Source organism: Ceratotherium simum, chromosome 28 (assembly GCF_057802395.1).
Source record: "Ceratotherium simum simum isolate JZ-2026a chromosome 28, ASM5780239v1, whole genome shotgun sequence".
NCBI lineage: Eukaryota > Metazoa > Chordata > Mammalia > Perissodactyla > Rhinocerotidae > Ceratotherium > Ceratotherium simum.
Window position 1 is genome coordinate 26,181,015 of NC_141927.1, and position 14,769 is coordinate 26,195,783.

General features: G+C 42.3%; 1 protein-coding gene across 3 annotated transcripts in view; it reads right to left on the reverse strand.

The window, feature by feature from the left end:
• Positions 1-674: 674 nt before the first annotated feature.
• The window catches only part of MFHAS1 (multifunctional ROCO family signaling regulator 1), a 97,306-nt gene continuing 83,211 nt past the window's right edge, over positions 675-14,769 (reverse strand). The window contains exons 2-4 of one of the 3 annotated variants that reach the window (XM_087418472.1): positions 14,483-14,609; positions 8,813-8,923; positions 3,284-3,430 (exon numbers count right to left, since the gene is read on the reverse strand). In XM_087418472.1, coding sequence (XP_087274598.1) covers positions 8,896-8,923; positions 14,483-14,609 — 155 coding nt within the window. In that variant the 3' untranslated portion in view covers positions 3,284-3,430; positions 8,813-8,895. Of the gene's footprint in view, positions 3,431-8,812; positions 8,924-14,482; positions 14,610-14,769 lie in introns of all 3 variants that reach the window. The other 2 variants (XM_004428809.3, XM_087418473.1) reach the window with 2 other exon arrangements.

Sequence of the window (14,769 nt, forward strand, 5' to 3'; positions counted from 1 at the left end):
ACGTTTGGATTCAGGGCACCCAATGGCTTCACCTACCTTCTCGGGAGCCTTACAATGAGGCCCCCCTCCTGGTGGAGGGGGCCCCTTCTTCTCTGTGCCCCTAATGCCCCAGCACCTCAGGGCTGGCTTTTCTGCTCTAGGTCCTTCCCTAAAGGCTGTTGCTTCTGCAGGAAGCATCCACATTCTTTTCTTTTCCTTATCTTCTCAACTGTCCCTTAAAAAAAAAAAAAAGAGAATAGAGCCTCTGACCTAGCACCTGAGGTCAGCTCTTTCAGCATGAGAATACAGACCGCTGGGCAATATTTACAAGGTGGTGGCAGGACTTCTGCCAAGACCCCTTGAAAGAAAGTTCAGGGAAAGGCAACTTGCAAACCCATCATAATTCCATAAGCTTTGATTTAGGTGTATAGCAGATTACTGAAAAAAGGATCTGATTTAAGAGACAGAGCCGATACTCAAAAGTGGAACCTCCAGCCTGAAAACAGAGGCAGCGTTTTAAACAGGGACTCTTCAGTTTTCCTTGGGGACTCAATCCCCAAACAGAGCTGCCACCATGTACCTCCCATAGCTCAACAGTGACTTAAGAACTACAAATATTAAAGTTATTCCTTAACTGATAAAATGGAAACTAAAAAAAAAAAAAAAACAGAAATAACTAAACTCTGGAAATATAATTGCTTAACCATTTCTTTGTACTTTTATTGAACATTTTTTAATTTTTTTTTTAATTTCTGCCCGGTTACGACAATTAAATGGGAAAACACAATTACAATTCACAAACTGTGGCATGAAAAATAACACACACCCCATCAGGAATTACACCCAACCCTTTCCTTTTTATTCATCCAAAAGAGTCCAATGCACAAGTGTCAAATATGAGCACTGTCATTTTTTTTTTCTTAGAAGGGGGAAAACATTTATTCTGGCAGCGTTTTTACAATTCCAGGAAGTGGCTTTGATACCACAAGTTGCAGGAATAGAAACCATAACAAACTTGGAGGGTGTCTGTTTGCGAGGCAAGGGACTACTTGGTTGGAAAAGACCCCCCTTGTGCTTAGCGAATTGCCTGTCAGCCTCCGCTGGCTGAGTCTTCCCAGGTGTTGAGAGAGAAAACGGAATTTCCTGCATAGACGGCAAAAATTCCTGTAGAGCAGAGTGTTTTCTGTATCTCCAACCCTCCTCTCCCTCTGAAGCAAGTTCTCAAGCTTTTCTGGAGCTTCTTTTGGTCACATGACCCTCTATCATGATGACCTTTTTGCTAAAACACATGTGACACCAAGATTTCTTCTTACACTGCTTCTCTAGGGTTCAGATGACAGCACAAAACATCATTTGTCAAAAAATAGCAGATATTAAGAACATGGGCATTTATGTTCATAATAATAGCAAATACTTTGCAGGGAACGTCACCCAAAGGAGCATTTTTTTTTTTTTTTCACTTAATAAGGTCCCCTGGGGAGTTAGCCCAAAGTCACACACTTAAAGAGTCTTTTCAAAAGACGGGTCAAAGTCAGTTAATTTGACAGTTTAGAAACTATCTCATGCCAATTAGAAAACTTTTATGCCCAACAATTCAATGGCCCATAAAGCAATTAAATGTTACCATTCAGGTCACATTTACACACACACACACACACACACATGCACGCATGAGAACTGTGACAAAAGGATGAACCAGATTAATCTTGTGATTGGGTTCTAAAAGAAAAGGCAATCTCAAATTTGAGGTGTCACAGGTATTAAAAAACACAGAAATGGTCTGATCTCATTTGATTTTATGATCATAAGAAATCATACTGGTTTAACTGGAGGTTCTGGAGTTAGTGAAGTTAACCCCTGGGTTAACAAAATAGTCTACAAAAATTGATTTGTCATTTTTTGCAAGGTAGCTGCTTGAATTGTTTGTTATTTCCTTTAAAAATATGTTGAGACTTTGTATACTGTGGAATTCCAAGAGTCAATACTTTATAGAAGAAGTGAAAGAATACTACCAGCCCACTCCCTTTTCTTGTCTTACACTGTGTAAGAAACAGTTTTACACATTTTCAATCAACTCTTGGGAGGAAGCAGATGTAAACAGAGTCCTTTACATTCTCCAAAGAATGTGTTACTATTGCAGCAGACGCTATTTGGCCCCAATTAAGAGTAGAAGAGAGAGCAATTTGTTTTTTAAGTTTTACTTTGTGGAGATCTGAAAACAAGGCTTTTACTAGCTCCGGGCAGTAGAGGGTCCAATCAGAGGCTGTGTATTTATAAATAACCAATGTGGGATTATGCTTTCCAATTAGGCAACTCACTATCTTAAGGTCTGACAGCCAGATGTGGAGGGCTTTCGAAGTGCTCTGCTAAATTTCAGACTGTTCCAGAAAAAAAAGGACTTATGAGCAGAGCTCTTTGCATGTTTTAGTACTGACTCCTGATTATCTGAAGCTATTGAAAGACACAGGTTTTCTAAGAACTCGCTGACCCATCTGTGCCCCTCCCTGGAGAATCCCAACACCAGGCCTCCATCAGCACATCAGCTGTGACAACCCACAGTCAACACCAAACCTGGAGGAAGGGACACTGCCCAGCACTAGTGACATGTGAGGGAAAGAAAAGGAATAATCCCACTGCCCTGCCCAACAGTGTACAGGCAGGGACCTTTATTTAAAAGAAGGGGAGGGAAACAAATGTTTGCCTGAAATGCACGTTTAAGGTTCTTGCAGATTATTGGCAACTTCTATGAACCAACACTTAATCCATGGGCAGACAGAGAGATCTCTCTTTTTTTTTAATCTGAGAAGGATTAAAGAATAAAGAATGAACAAAAAGGTCTTACGCTAAAATAAGAAACCAGCCCCACCTTGGCACAGTTCTCATGCAGAATATTGCACCCAGTGTTAACTAGCGCTAGAAGCTTCAAACTGTATAAATTTAAATGTATTTGCATATTATAAAAATAAAGATAAACATATACATATTTTACACTAGTTATGGAACAGCAATGAATGGTCAGTCGATCCCTCTTTCACATTGAACAGAACTGAAATCTGAGTGCTCTAAATCCTGCCACCTGCATTGGAACTATGGCTTATATGTGCACGGAAAACAAAATCCCTGAGAAGCCATTCGACTTTTTTTTGCTTTTCTTCAAGTAGCGCTCTCCTTGGAGGATCACAGTTCTGAGGTTCAGGTTGTAAAACATTTGCTCCATATCCTCTCCCACCCTCCCCTCTGTCCCTCCCCGCCTCGTCCACAGGCCAGGTGTGCTCCTCCTCTGAGAGCACCCTGAACGCTTATGCACCCAAGTTCACGGACACTCTTGGGAGTGTGAAGGGTTGGCCAGGTACGAAAGATGGTCCAGGTGAGTTCTGATGCTCTCTTTTCTCCATGGAAATTCCACAGCCATAAAAGTCACTGGTTTCTGTGCTTTTCACCAACGTTCTTCCTACACGGGTAGATGAGAAGAAAGCACAGAAATGACCAAAGGTAATAGAGAATGATATTCTCAATTATAAGAACAGGAAGTGATAACGTATCTATTTTTTTGCACAGATTTTCATTTCTACTTCTAGAACTCCTTATAAAAATGTAAATGTCAGGCAATTAATGTTCCTACAAAGGAAGGCGTCTTTTTACTAGAAAGCTAGGCAAACATTTCCGTTTCTGAGTTAAATTCAGTTCAGACAAAAAGAGGGGACTACACTAATTAGCTACAACCACTTATTCCACAGTAATTTCACAGCTTAACTAGATTTCTAATTAGGAACCCAAAACTCTAAACACAGCACTGCTGCCTTTCAAGAAACACACATGGACACACACAGACACACGCTAAATAACCCTCTAGGAGGAGGAATACTGTACAGACGAGAAAGTGAGAATGGATGACTATCTGGAGTGAAAGGCACGATTTCACTTAGTCATACAAGCAAGGCTGCTGAACTGAAAGCCGGAATAAGATGAATGTAAAATGAAGAAACTGCTCCATCTTCAGCTAATGAAACAAAGCGGCATTCAACTTACACAAAATGGTTAGAGGAAAAAATGTCAAATGTCCCCATCCCTTATTTCAACTTTCCTATAATGACATGCAACATGATGTTTTTAGAACTGTTTTAGCAACACTTAAAAAACATACGAAGACATAAAAACTGATGATCCACTTCTCCCACCCTCCACCTCGCCTCTCTCTCAATGCTGCTTGATTTTATGGAAACTGATAAATTAGTATCTACCTAAGACCTCTCTCCAGCCCAGGTAAGAATCGGCTGAGCATAAGTTTAATAACAACAGCACCAAAAATATGCACCTTCCATTTACTAAGTACTTACTCCCCATCAGGAATCGCACCCTTCACCAGGGTGCATTATTTGATTAATCCTCAACTCGTAACACTCCTTCAGGGAAGCTCCATCTGACTTTGCATTTTAACAAGAAAGAAACTAAGGTTCCAAGAGGTTAAATAACTTCCTGGAGGGGAACACACCACAGAGCAGCAGAGCCAGCCTTCCACAAGGGTTATCTGACTCCAAAGCATGCTTGACAGCTAAAAGCGAGGCTGGACTACTTGAGCCCTCGGGATAGTTTCACATTTCTGTGGCACTCAGCCAGGAGGACTTTCTGACGGCCTATTAATATAGGAAACTTCCTAGTAGAGAAAGTTGTGCAAACTGCCTCAAATTCAAGTACTAATATAATAAATCTAACCGTGAAGAGGACGGCAGTGTGAAAACACACGTCTCCACAAGCAGTGTACTCCAGTGGTGAGAGTTTTGGGTTCATATGGGAGACGTGCTACGTAAATGTTTTTCTCACTGAATCTAACGAATCTTCGGAAACACAGACAGTTGTGTCTGGCTGTCTGCTCCCTCGAGCCACACGTTAAGACTGAGAAACACAAGAATACCCAATCAAGGGCACCTAGAGGGAATATTCCACTGTTCAACGGAGGAAAAGGAAAGCCGGTTTGAACACTTTTCCACATTGATACCACTTTTCACATTTGGGCTCTTAGGGAAAGAAAAGACTCATCAAATTGCCAACTTTCTCCACCTGTCACTGCTTCTCCATCTCAATAAACTCATCCTCGTCCACCAAGATCCACCTCAAATGCTACTTCCTGGAGCTTTTCCCGATTCCTCCTGGCAGAGTTCTTTCTTCTCTGCGCCCACAGGACTTTGTTGATACACAGATCGTGGCAGGCATCACATTTTAATTGTAATTAGACACCCACAAGACTGTCTGGTTATGTCTTTGATCCCCATTCTCCCCAAAGAGGCTATTAGATTCTTGAAGGCAGGGTCTCGCTTATTCATTTCTGTGCTCTCAACACCTGGCACAATGCCTAGTAGAAGGCAAATACTCAACAAAGATCTGCTGTATGAATGATGAATAAGATGTGATGAAAAAGTCACAGGTAAAAGATAGCCAAGCCATTAGGAGATCATTGCTCTAATGGAGGTGTATAAGAAGGACTAAGGAGATGCGAAGGAAAGTCACTGATTTCAGTGAGAAGGACTGAGGATGGCTTCTCAGAGGAGTTGACACTGGACCTTGGCCTTAAGGACAATGGGCCTTCATCAAGGAGGAGAGAAGGGGTGGTAGCTAGCCATGGACTGAGAGCCAGCCGGGGGGGTGTGACTCACCTCTCCCACAGTAAGGGAGTGTCACGCATGTCAACAGGGTAGCTGGGGTCTGACTGTGAGTCACGCCCAGGATTTTGAACTTCAGCCTACAATCACCAGGAAGCCATTCCAGGCTTTTAAACAGGGAGAGAAGTGACAGGGTCTGACGTTGAAAGATAACACCGGTTTGAAGGACAAGAAGACTAGAGAGAAGGAGGCCAGTTGAGACTCAATCACAGGAACCTTGGCAGGGCCAGGTGGACCCAGAGGAAAGCACGGGCCAGAGAGAAAGTGATATGGCCAAATTCGCTCATGTCAAGACACCCTGATAAGATGGGATAACAGTTCTCAGGGGAAGACAGCACATGGGGAAGAGGGGAGGGAAGCATTGACGCTGACAGGCTCCTAGCTTGACAGAGGGGTGCAAAGCTATGCCATCACCTGAGGCAGGCAGCACAGACTGATGAAGAGCTTGGGGGGAAACCATGAAGCCTAGAGGACAGCCAAGGGAGATGCCAGGTAGGACACTGGAAACAGAGGTCTAGCATGAAGGGACAGGTCAGCCTGGGGGCTCAGACCCAGAATCCTCTCAGGTTACTGAACCTGCTCTTCCTGGGATGCAACAAAATTATTCAAGGTATGTAGAAGCTCAGCCTGAAAATGAAGCCAGACCATGTGTATTTACCATGCCTTTTCTTTTCTGTGTTCTGATGCTTTGACATCTAGGGTCTTGCTGACCCTGGAAAAGCTGCCCCTCCCAGCATCAGCCAGTTCTGAGCGTGCTTCTCAGATACAAACCAGCTAATCCAGAGACCACACCCAACCACCTCCTTTATTGGGCTCTCACTCTCTGGGCCACTACCCATCTGTCCTCATCACTCCAGCACCAGGTACCAGACAACCAGGGATACACCCTATGCCCCAGAGCCCACTGAAATGATTCAAACTGGCCAATCCTCGGCCTGCTCACCCGGCCCTGCCCATACCTTCTAGCAGACACCACAATACATGCTCTTGCCCACAGTTCCTCCCTTTCTCTCTCTGCCTCATGATAGACCCCAGTATTTCCCCGTGTAGCCCGCCATGGCATGGCATACCCCCTCCTCTTGGGAACTGTGAGTATAAACTCTTTTCAATGGCAGTCATTTCTTAATCTGTTGGTCTTACTGTACCTCCAATTTTCCATTACTGCTGCACTGTATTGTAAAACAAATGTGCAAGTAAGAACTTGCTGTGAAAACAGCACTGAACCCAGGAGCCTGATGTGGATTTCAGGCCCAGCTGTGCCACTCAGTGACTGTGACTGTGGGAGCATGCCTTGGTCTGGGACTCTTCCAGGGTTGTTAGGAGGATCCAGTGAGTCAGGGGGTTTCGTTCTGAGACGTGTATCCAGGCACTGCAGGCATTTGTGACTAGACTATGAAAGAAATGATACCATGCATTTCCTCTTTATCCCATGAAGATGAGGTTAGGGCATCGCTGTAACTGGGTAACTGCAGGTGGCCTTATAAACAGATCTTCGGGAATTCTACCGTGACCTCTTTGTGGCAGCAGAGGGGAAGGTAAGCCAACATTCTTACCTGCCTATCCAGCACACACGTTTACCTTCCTTGGGTTGTTGTTGTGTGCTGTCAAGTCGGCTCCCACTCCTGGTGACCCTGTGAATGAATGATGTCCACAATGTCCTGTCCTCAACAGCCCTACTCAGCTCCTGTAGACTCATGCCTTTGGTTTTCTTTATGGAGTCAATCCATCTCATATTTGGTCTTTCTCTTTTCTTGCTGCCTTCTACTTTCCCAAAAGCATTATTGTCCTTTTGAAAGAATCCTGATTTCTCATGGTGTGCCCAAAGTAGGACAGCCTCAGTTTTATCATTTTTGCTTCCAGTGATAGTTCAGGCTTATTTTGCTCTGGGACCCACTTATGCGTCTTTCTGGCAGTGCAGGGTACCTGTAAGAGCTGTCTTCCAACACTATGTTCCAAATGAATTAATTTATTTCCTGTCAGTCTTTTCCACTGCCCAGCTTTGCACCTGTACATTGTAACTGGGGATACGAGGGTGTGGACAATCTCAGCTTTAGTCTCTAATGACAATTCCTTGCACTTGATGATCTTTCCCAATTCTTTCATTGCTGCCCTTCCAAGTCTCAGTCTTCTCTTGATTTCTTGGCTGCAGTCCCCATTTAAATTGATGGCTGCACCAAGGTGAACAAACTCTTTAACAATTTCAATGTCTTCATTGTCTATGTTAAAGTTGTGTAGTTCTTCTGTAGTCGTGATTTTCGTCTTCTTGATATTCAAATGCAGTCCTGCTTTGGCACTTTCTTCTTTCATTTTCCTCAGAAGTCATTTCAAATCATTGCTGTCTTCTGCCAGCAAGCTGGTGTCATCTACGTATCCTCGATTGTTGCTATTTCCTCCACCAATTTATCCCTCCTCCTTCATCTGAGTCTAGCCCAGTTTTTCATATAATATGTTCTGCGTGCCTTGGGTAGGCACCTCAATTAATAAGCTAAACATTGCTAGGTAAGTCAGTGGGTTGATTTCACTCTAGGACCTATATTTGCATTTTGGAATTTTTTAATTACAACCTTTATACACCATCTACAGCGTACACCACTAATATTCCCTAGTAGAAATAAGAGCAACTGAATTTATTGAGCGCTATTCACTCTGTGTGAGGAATAATGCTAAATGCTTTCCCTGCAATTGTCTACATGCTCATAGTAACGCCATGAGACACGCTCTGTAATCTGCCTCTGACAGATGTCTACAGTCACAGCACTAACAAATCGTAAAGATTCAACCCAGGAAGTCTAGCTCCAGAGCCCATCAAACTGCCTCGAGAAAATAAATACAAACACTGCTTTTAAAAAGTTATTTGCTGTGTTAAGCAACTTGAGCTTTTCCTGATGTTATAATCTTGCATAAAATTAGAGTAAATTTTTTTAAATGACTTCTTTTTTCCCACAAGGATCTAAGATGACTGATATATGCAATATTATAGTAAATTAGACAAAAGAATCAAGCGGTTTCCATACTTTTAATTCCTAAATGCGTCTTGATTCTAGGTAAGGAAAAGATTTGTAATCTTAAAATGTCTCTTCATCCCAAACCCCAGCCCCCCTTTTTTCCTAAACTCTCCAAGTCCTTAGGAAGCCCTTATATGTTTAAGAAACCCTCTCTGCTTCCCAGAGACTTACCCTTAAAAATTGGTGCTCCTAAAGTCACAGATTGGGTACAGTAAAAATGATGGCATAAGGGAAAGAAGCACTATCTTTTCCACTTAATTTTCCAAGAAAGTATGGAGATACCTAAGCAGAGAGGGAACAAATTCCAGTATCAATGTGGTTGATGGGAGACTAAATAATCAAAGAGACACTCTTCTTCCTAGCCTGTAAAAGTTGCAAGGCAATGAGCTGTCAGTCTTTGCAAAGAAAAAAACAAATCAATGCGATACACCCCACAGGCAACCTCCACACTTAGCCTTCTCTTCTGAATCCCCACTCTCCATGTGTTAAAATTCTGTGGTCAGTGAAAAATTCTCCATTGTGAAAAGCCAAATTCATCTCGGTCCATTGATTTTAAAACAATTTTTATCAAGTCCGAACTAACTAATCCGAGTGCAGTTAAGTATACTTTGCCTGTTTATTTGGTGAGATAAGAGCCAGAGTCCTCATCCTACTTTTTATAAAAGGCTATTTCAATGGTCTTAAATATCCTTATGTCATAAAAATGTAACTGCCTAAATTCCTATGCAAAGTAATCACTATACTTTTGAAAATACTTATAAACAGTAAGTAACTGGAATTTTCTGGGCTCTTGCTTGAATGAGAATGCTACAGTATATAAGCAATAATCCCAGTTTAAAAGGTAGTTTTGAAATGCAGTGTCTCAGCCTTGCCTTTTATTATTAGTAGTACTTTCTGGAAAAGGAGAGAGCTTAGCCCAACAATTTTAAAACCTGCCCATTTTTTCTAATTCTGTAACATATGACCTGCCAAAATCAGAATTAACTTCCTTTTCAGTCCCACCACTCCACATATGATGGAGCGCAGACAGACGTGGTACCACCACAAGAGAAGTGGCAACTGTCAGGAAATGAAAATGATATATTCCCATTTCCTGTATGTTCAAGGGTCAGTCCATTAAGAAACCACATGGAAGAATGTGGGTTGCATTCCAGGATGCCTTAAGGTAAACATTTTCATATGCTAACCAGTTGAATTCTCTCTGCCTTTTAAATGAAAATCCCTAGATAAATTGGGTTATCTGGCAGTTTATCAGAGTATATACTTTAATTGGTGGGAGGGGGGGTTGGTCTAAACCTCTTTGGAAATGAGAAAGAGAAACATTCTACAGGGTACCTAAAAATGAAATGCAAACAGCAAGCTGTCATTTGCCCAAAGAAGTTCACACTTCTCTTCTGAATTGCAATATTAAGTGTCTCAACCTGCAGAGCAACAAGATGGAGACAGGAATTCACAAATAAAATTTTTAAAAATAAATTTAAGAAATTATCCTTCTACTTTCCCCTAACTTTTAACATTGAAAGTATATTTTGCCCCTTATGACTCCTAATGTCCAAGGCTCAGCATCTCTTTAATGTCTAGGGGTCAGTTAGGCTGCCATTCAGAAGTTCTAAAGGATAAATATGTGAAGTGATGGAGGTGTTAACTAGATGGGGGCATCTTGTAACAATGTACATGTGTATCAAATCACCATGATGTGTGACTCTGTTATACCTCAATAAAGCTGAAAAAGAAAAAATCAATGGTTGCCAGGGGTTAAGGGGGGTGGGAGGGATAAGTAGGCAGAGCACAGAGGATTTTTGGGGCAGTGAAAATACTGTGTATGATACTGTAATGGTAGATAGACGTTGTTATACATTTGTCCAAACCCATAGATTGTACAACACCAAGAGTAAACACTAATGTAAACTATGGACTTTGGGTGATTATGATGAGTCAGTGTAGATTTATTAGCCTTAACAGATGTACCACTCTGGTGAGGGATGTTGATAGTGGGAGAGGCTGTGTGTGTGTGTGGGGGTGGGGGCAGGAGATATATGGGATCTCTCTGTACCTTCTGCTCGATTTTGTTGTGAACCTAAAACTGCTCTAAAAAATAAAGTCTATGTTTTAAAAAATTGCTACCTATACCAAAAAAAAAAGTTCTGAAGAAGACTGATCTCCCACCAAGCAGCTCTGCTTCCTCTCTATGGTCCAGTAAACAGGGGGCTGTGGTGGGGGGGGGTGCCAGTTAATTCATGCCCCTTTACACTGAACTGGGCGCAGGATAACGTGTTAATTTCTTTAAAACTCACAAATCTTGTCTAACACCAACACACCAGGAAGCAAAACCATTCCTGCAAGAGACACTAAAAATATTTACTGACTACAAGGAACTAGGCATTGTATGAGATGCAAATGGGCATGAAGTTTCTTTCTGAAGTGATGAAAATGTTCCAAAATTAGATTGTGGTGATGGTTGCACAACTCTATAAATATATTAATAACCGCTGACTGGTAGTTTTACGGTACAAAAGTATACCTCAATAAAGCTTTTAAAAATGTATCAGATAAAATCCGTATCCTTAAAGAGGTTAGAATTATTCAGAGCAACACAGTAAATTGTTACTATGTGAATTTTCACCTCATCTCACAAGCAAATATCCTTGGTAATCAGCCCAGGATAGCCAAAGTATGGAAATGACTCACATTTCTACCTGATAATCCGCAAAGGGGACAAGAAGCCACTCTGCTCCTGTTTCTCCCTGGAGGGTGAGGTGCAGAAGAGGCATTTCATTCAAGTGTAACCTCTTCCCAATGGAACGCTGGTAGAGACCTCAACCACCAACCACCAAGACAACTTATGAGAGTAAATCACGTTTTTTAAAAAACCACTACCTACTCTTCATTCTCTGTCTCTCTCCATAGAGGAATAAAACACCTAGAAAATTTTTAAAATGAGGAATAGGAAAGCTTGGAATTCATAAGGAAGATCCAATCAAATTAACAGCCAATAGTTTTTCTTTATAAAGCACACTGTAGCACCATTATTTTACACATGGTCAAAGGCAGGCTGTTAAGTGACAAGTCTCTGATTTGACCTATAAAGGAGAAGAGTAAACTAGTCAAAGAGGATCTTGGGATGTCTTTTTACAAACCACCATAAGAAGTAGACCAATGACCTGGGAGTGGGGTGATTATGCTGGGATGGTCCTGGTTGATCCCTGTTGTCTGGCATAATTATTAACAGTCCTCCTGCCAGTCTCAATCCTTTCTGGATTCCAACAACAAATTACGTGTTCAGCTCCAAGGGTGAACTGAGGGTGGAATGGAGGGTGCCGATCCATGCAGCACAGATCAGTTTTGCCTTGGTGTTGCCAATTGGTTATTGACCGGAGAGAGGCCCTACGGTAAAAAGTAAGGCCCACTGGGCAGGGAGCCCAGCCTTAGAACCACAGAGAGAACTGAGGGATCAGAAAGTCCAGCCTACACACATTAGAAGCCTCTGGGTGGCTCTTTTTTGTTGTAAAAGACTTACGCCTGGCCCCTCCCTTTGGCAATTCTGGTATACACTCCTGATTAAGAAAGCCCAATCTTGACCAGCCACCTGTGTTTTATGGGATGCTAGAGAAGTAAAAGATCACTCTGCAGTGACCTGCTTAAGGTAACTTGGCTGGAGCTGCAAAGCCAGTGCAATAGCCTCAGTCTCCTAATTTCTAGTGCCTTCTGGGACCCCAAGTCTAACTCTCAGGTTCAGATGCAAACTGTGTTGACGTAACGACCACCTCCTCTGACAGTTTTCCTCATCAATACCCCCAATCTCCCCCTTCTTCAGGGGACATGAGCTGTGTGTGCTTGGGGGCAGAGGTGTGCATAAAACTAGATGGCACAAAGGGGGGTTTTGAATCCAAGTGGACTTTTCTATAAATGGCCACAATAGAGATAACTCTTTCTTTGCCTCCCTACTACAAATTGGTAATTTCCAAGAAAAGTCCTGCCAGAAATATGAAACTTTCCTGTTTAGAGAATATTCCTCCATTTAGAGTTGAGACATACTCCGAATTTGCCATCCCTTTTATGAGAGTTTTTTTTACCCATTTGAAAATAAAACTGTTCCCATAGCTAGGTCAGAAGCAGTTCAATCCCTAAAGGTATTCCCTCCAGCATCTAGATATCTGAGTCTGTGTGGCTCTGATTACCCAAGACTTGGAAGCTGCTTGTTCATTTAGGTATAACAAACTGTGAGAGACAGAGAGGGGCCGACAGCACCGTTTCCGGTTGGTATCAATGTCTTTCTGTGGCAGCACAACAAGAAGTCCACAGGAAACACCGATAAGGCTGGTTCCGTGCCACCGCAGTTTCTTGGGCAAATGGATATTATAACTCCTACCTCTCTCTCACCTTTTAAATGCCATGTGGCTATGGCAGAACAACAGGTTAACGTCTCTCCTGGCTCAGGAAAATCTATGCCAGTGTAAAGTGTATTGAACAAGGGTGTCCCCCCATTCCATACCCTGCTGTTTCCATAATATCCCCTTATCCTTACTCTATGTGTATCTGAAAGAAAGGCACCAATGTACACCAATTCAAAGAACAGTAAAATTTCTGTTGTACGATACGTTCAGGATAGGGGATATTCTGCTTAATATGAAGTTACTATGTGATCTTAAGAAGCACTTCAAGATTTCACAATGTCTTAGGGTCATATTGTGGTAAATTATACTTCGTGTGTGTTAGCTAAAATGGCATTCTGAATATAACAGCACTGGATGAGAGTTTCCATTGGGTGCTCAGTGATACTTTCCAGCAAGAAGAGATTAGAAATGTTCTGTTGAATGAGTCCCTGGTTTGGAGAAAAGGGGCAGCAGCCTTCCACTGCAGCTGCTAATGAATGAGATGCCACCGTAGACCCTGGCTCTGCAGAGAGCATACCAAAGAAGGCAAAGCTGACCCCTCAGGGATATGAGCTTCTATCACACACAGCTCTCTGGAATGCAGCCGGATACAAGTTTCTCAAGCTGAGATGACAAGTCACCATTCTCAAATGCAAACTTTCCAACCTCCCTATAAAAAGCTTATCTATGAAAAAAAAATTCTATGTGGCCAGCTAGGTAGAAAAACAAAAGTTTCCTGCAGGAATACTTTGCTGTATAAGTCATGTTGCCGACATCACCCATTAACCAGATCTGCTCCAAGGAGACCTTGGCTGCTATTTTTCAAGATTTCAAGTAACAAAGTATTCATCTCAATTTAAAAGTGGCCTGTCTGGTTCTTAATACTACAAAAAAACCAAACAGGATGAGTCTTCCCTATAACACTAAGCTAATATTCTATCCAAAAGTTAGTTCACACGTGTACCTTCTCTGTCTTGAAGTCCGTTTTGGGGAAGGTGGGAGCAAACTGCACAGCCTCTGATTATCAAGGACTGATAGAGAATCAGGGCCCCACAGCAAAAAATAATCATTTACAGAAGTTTGAAGTGAGGGCCTACTTAATTCTGCAATGACAGAATTAAGACTATCCATCACAAAATGCTCTTTTTGGTTGCATACACCTGGCAAATATACTAAAAACCAATGAATTATACACGTTGAGTGACCTGTATGGTATGTGAATGATATCTCAATAAAGCTGTTAAAAAATGTTATGACTTTTATCAGCAAAAGTAAAAAAAAAAATCACAAACAAGAAAAAAGTTTCTAGTTGGCTGCATAAGCCATGGTGTTGACGTCACCCAGATAACTAAGTCTGCCCTGGCGGTGCTTGTCAAGGTTTGTTGAAAGGTACCTTAACTTGGCTTTTTATTATCACAACCACTGAGGCAGGATCAGGAGTGAGGACTGGGGCCAGTTCAGAACTCACTTGGAACAGGGGCTGATCACAGTCGGTGTAGGTGGGTAGACCAAGGCAACATTCACTCGCTCACTGCCGTTCTTGGGGCAAATGATCTCTGCCACGCCTTCTGGTCTGGGCTGACTCAGCAACTCCCCTGCAGGAGGAGAGAGAAAAACGCATCCGTGAGATGTGCCTTAAGAATGGGACCACTTTACAGAGAAACACAGCACTCAGGGATGGGGGAGGCAAGGAGAAGGGCAGGTAGTGAGGAAGTGAGGGGTCTACACACAATGGAGTCAGAGAACAAATGTGCA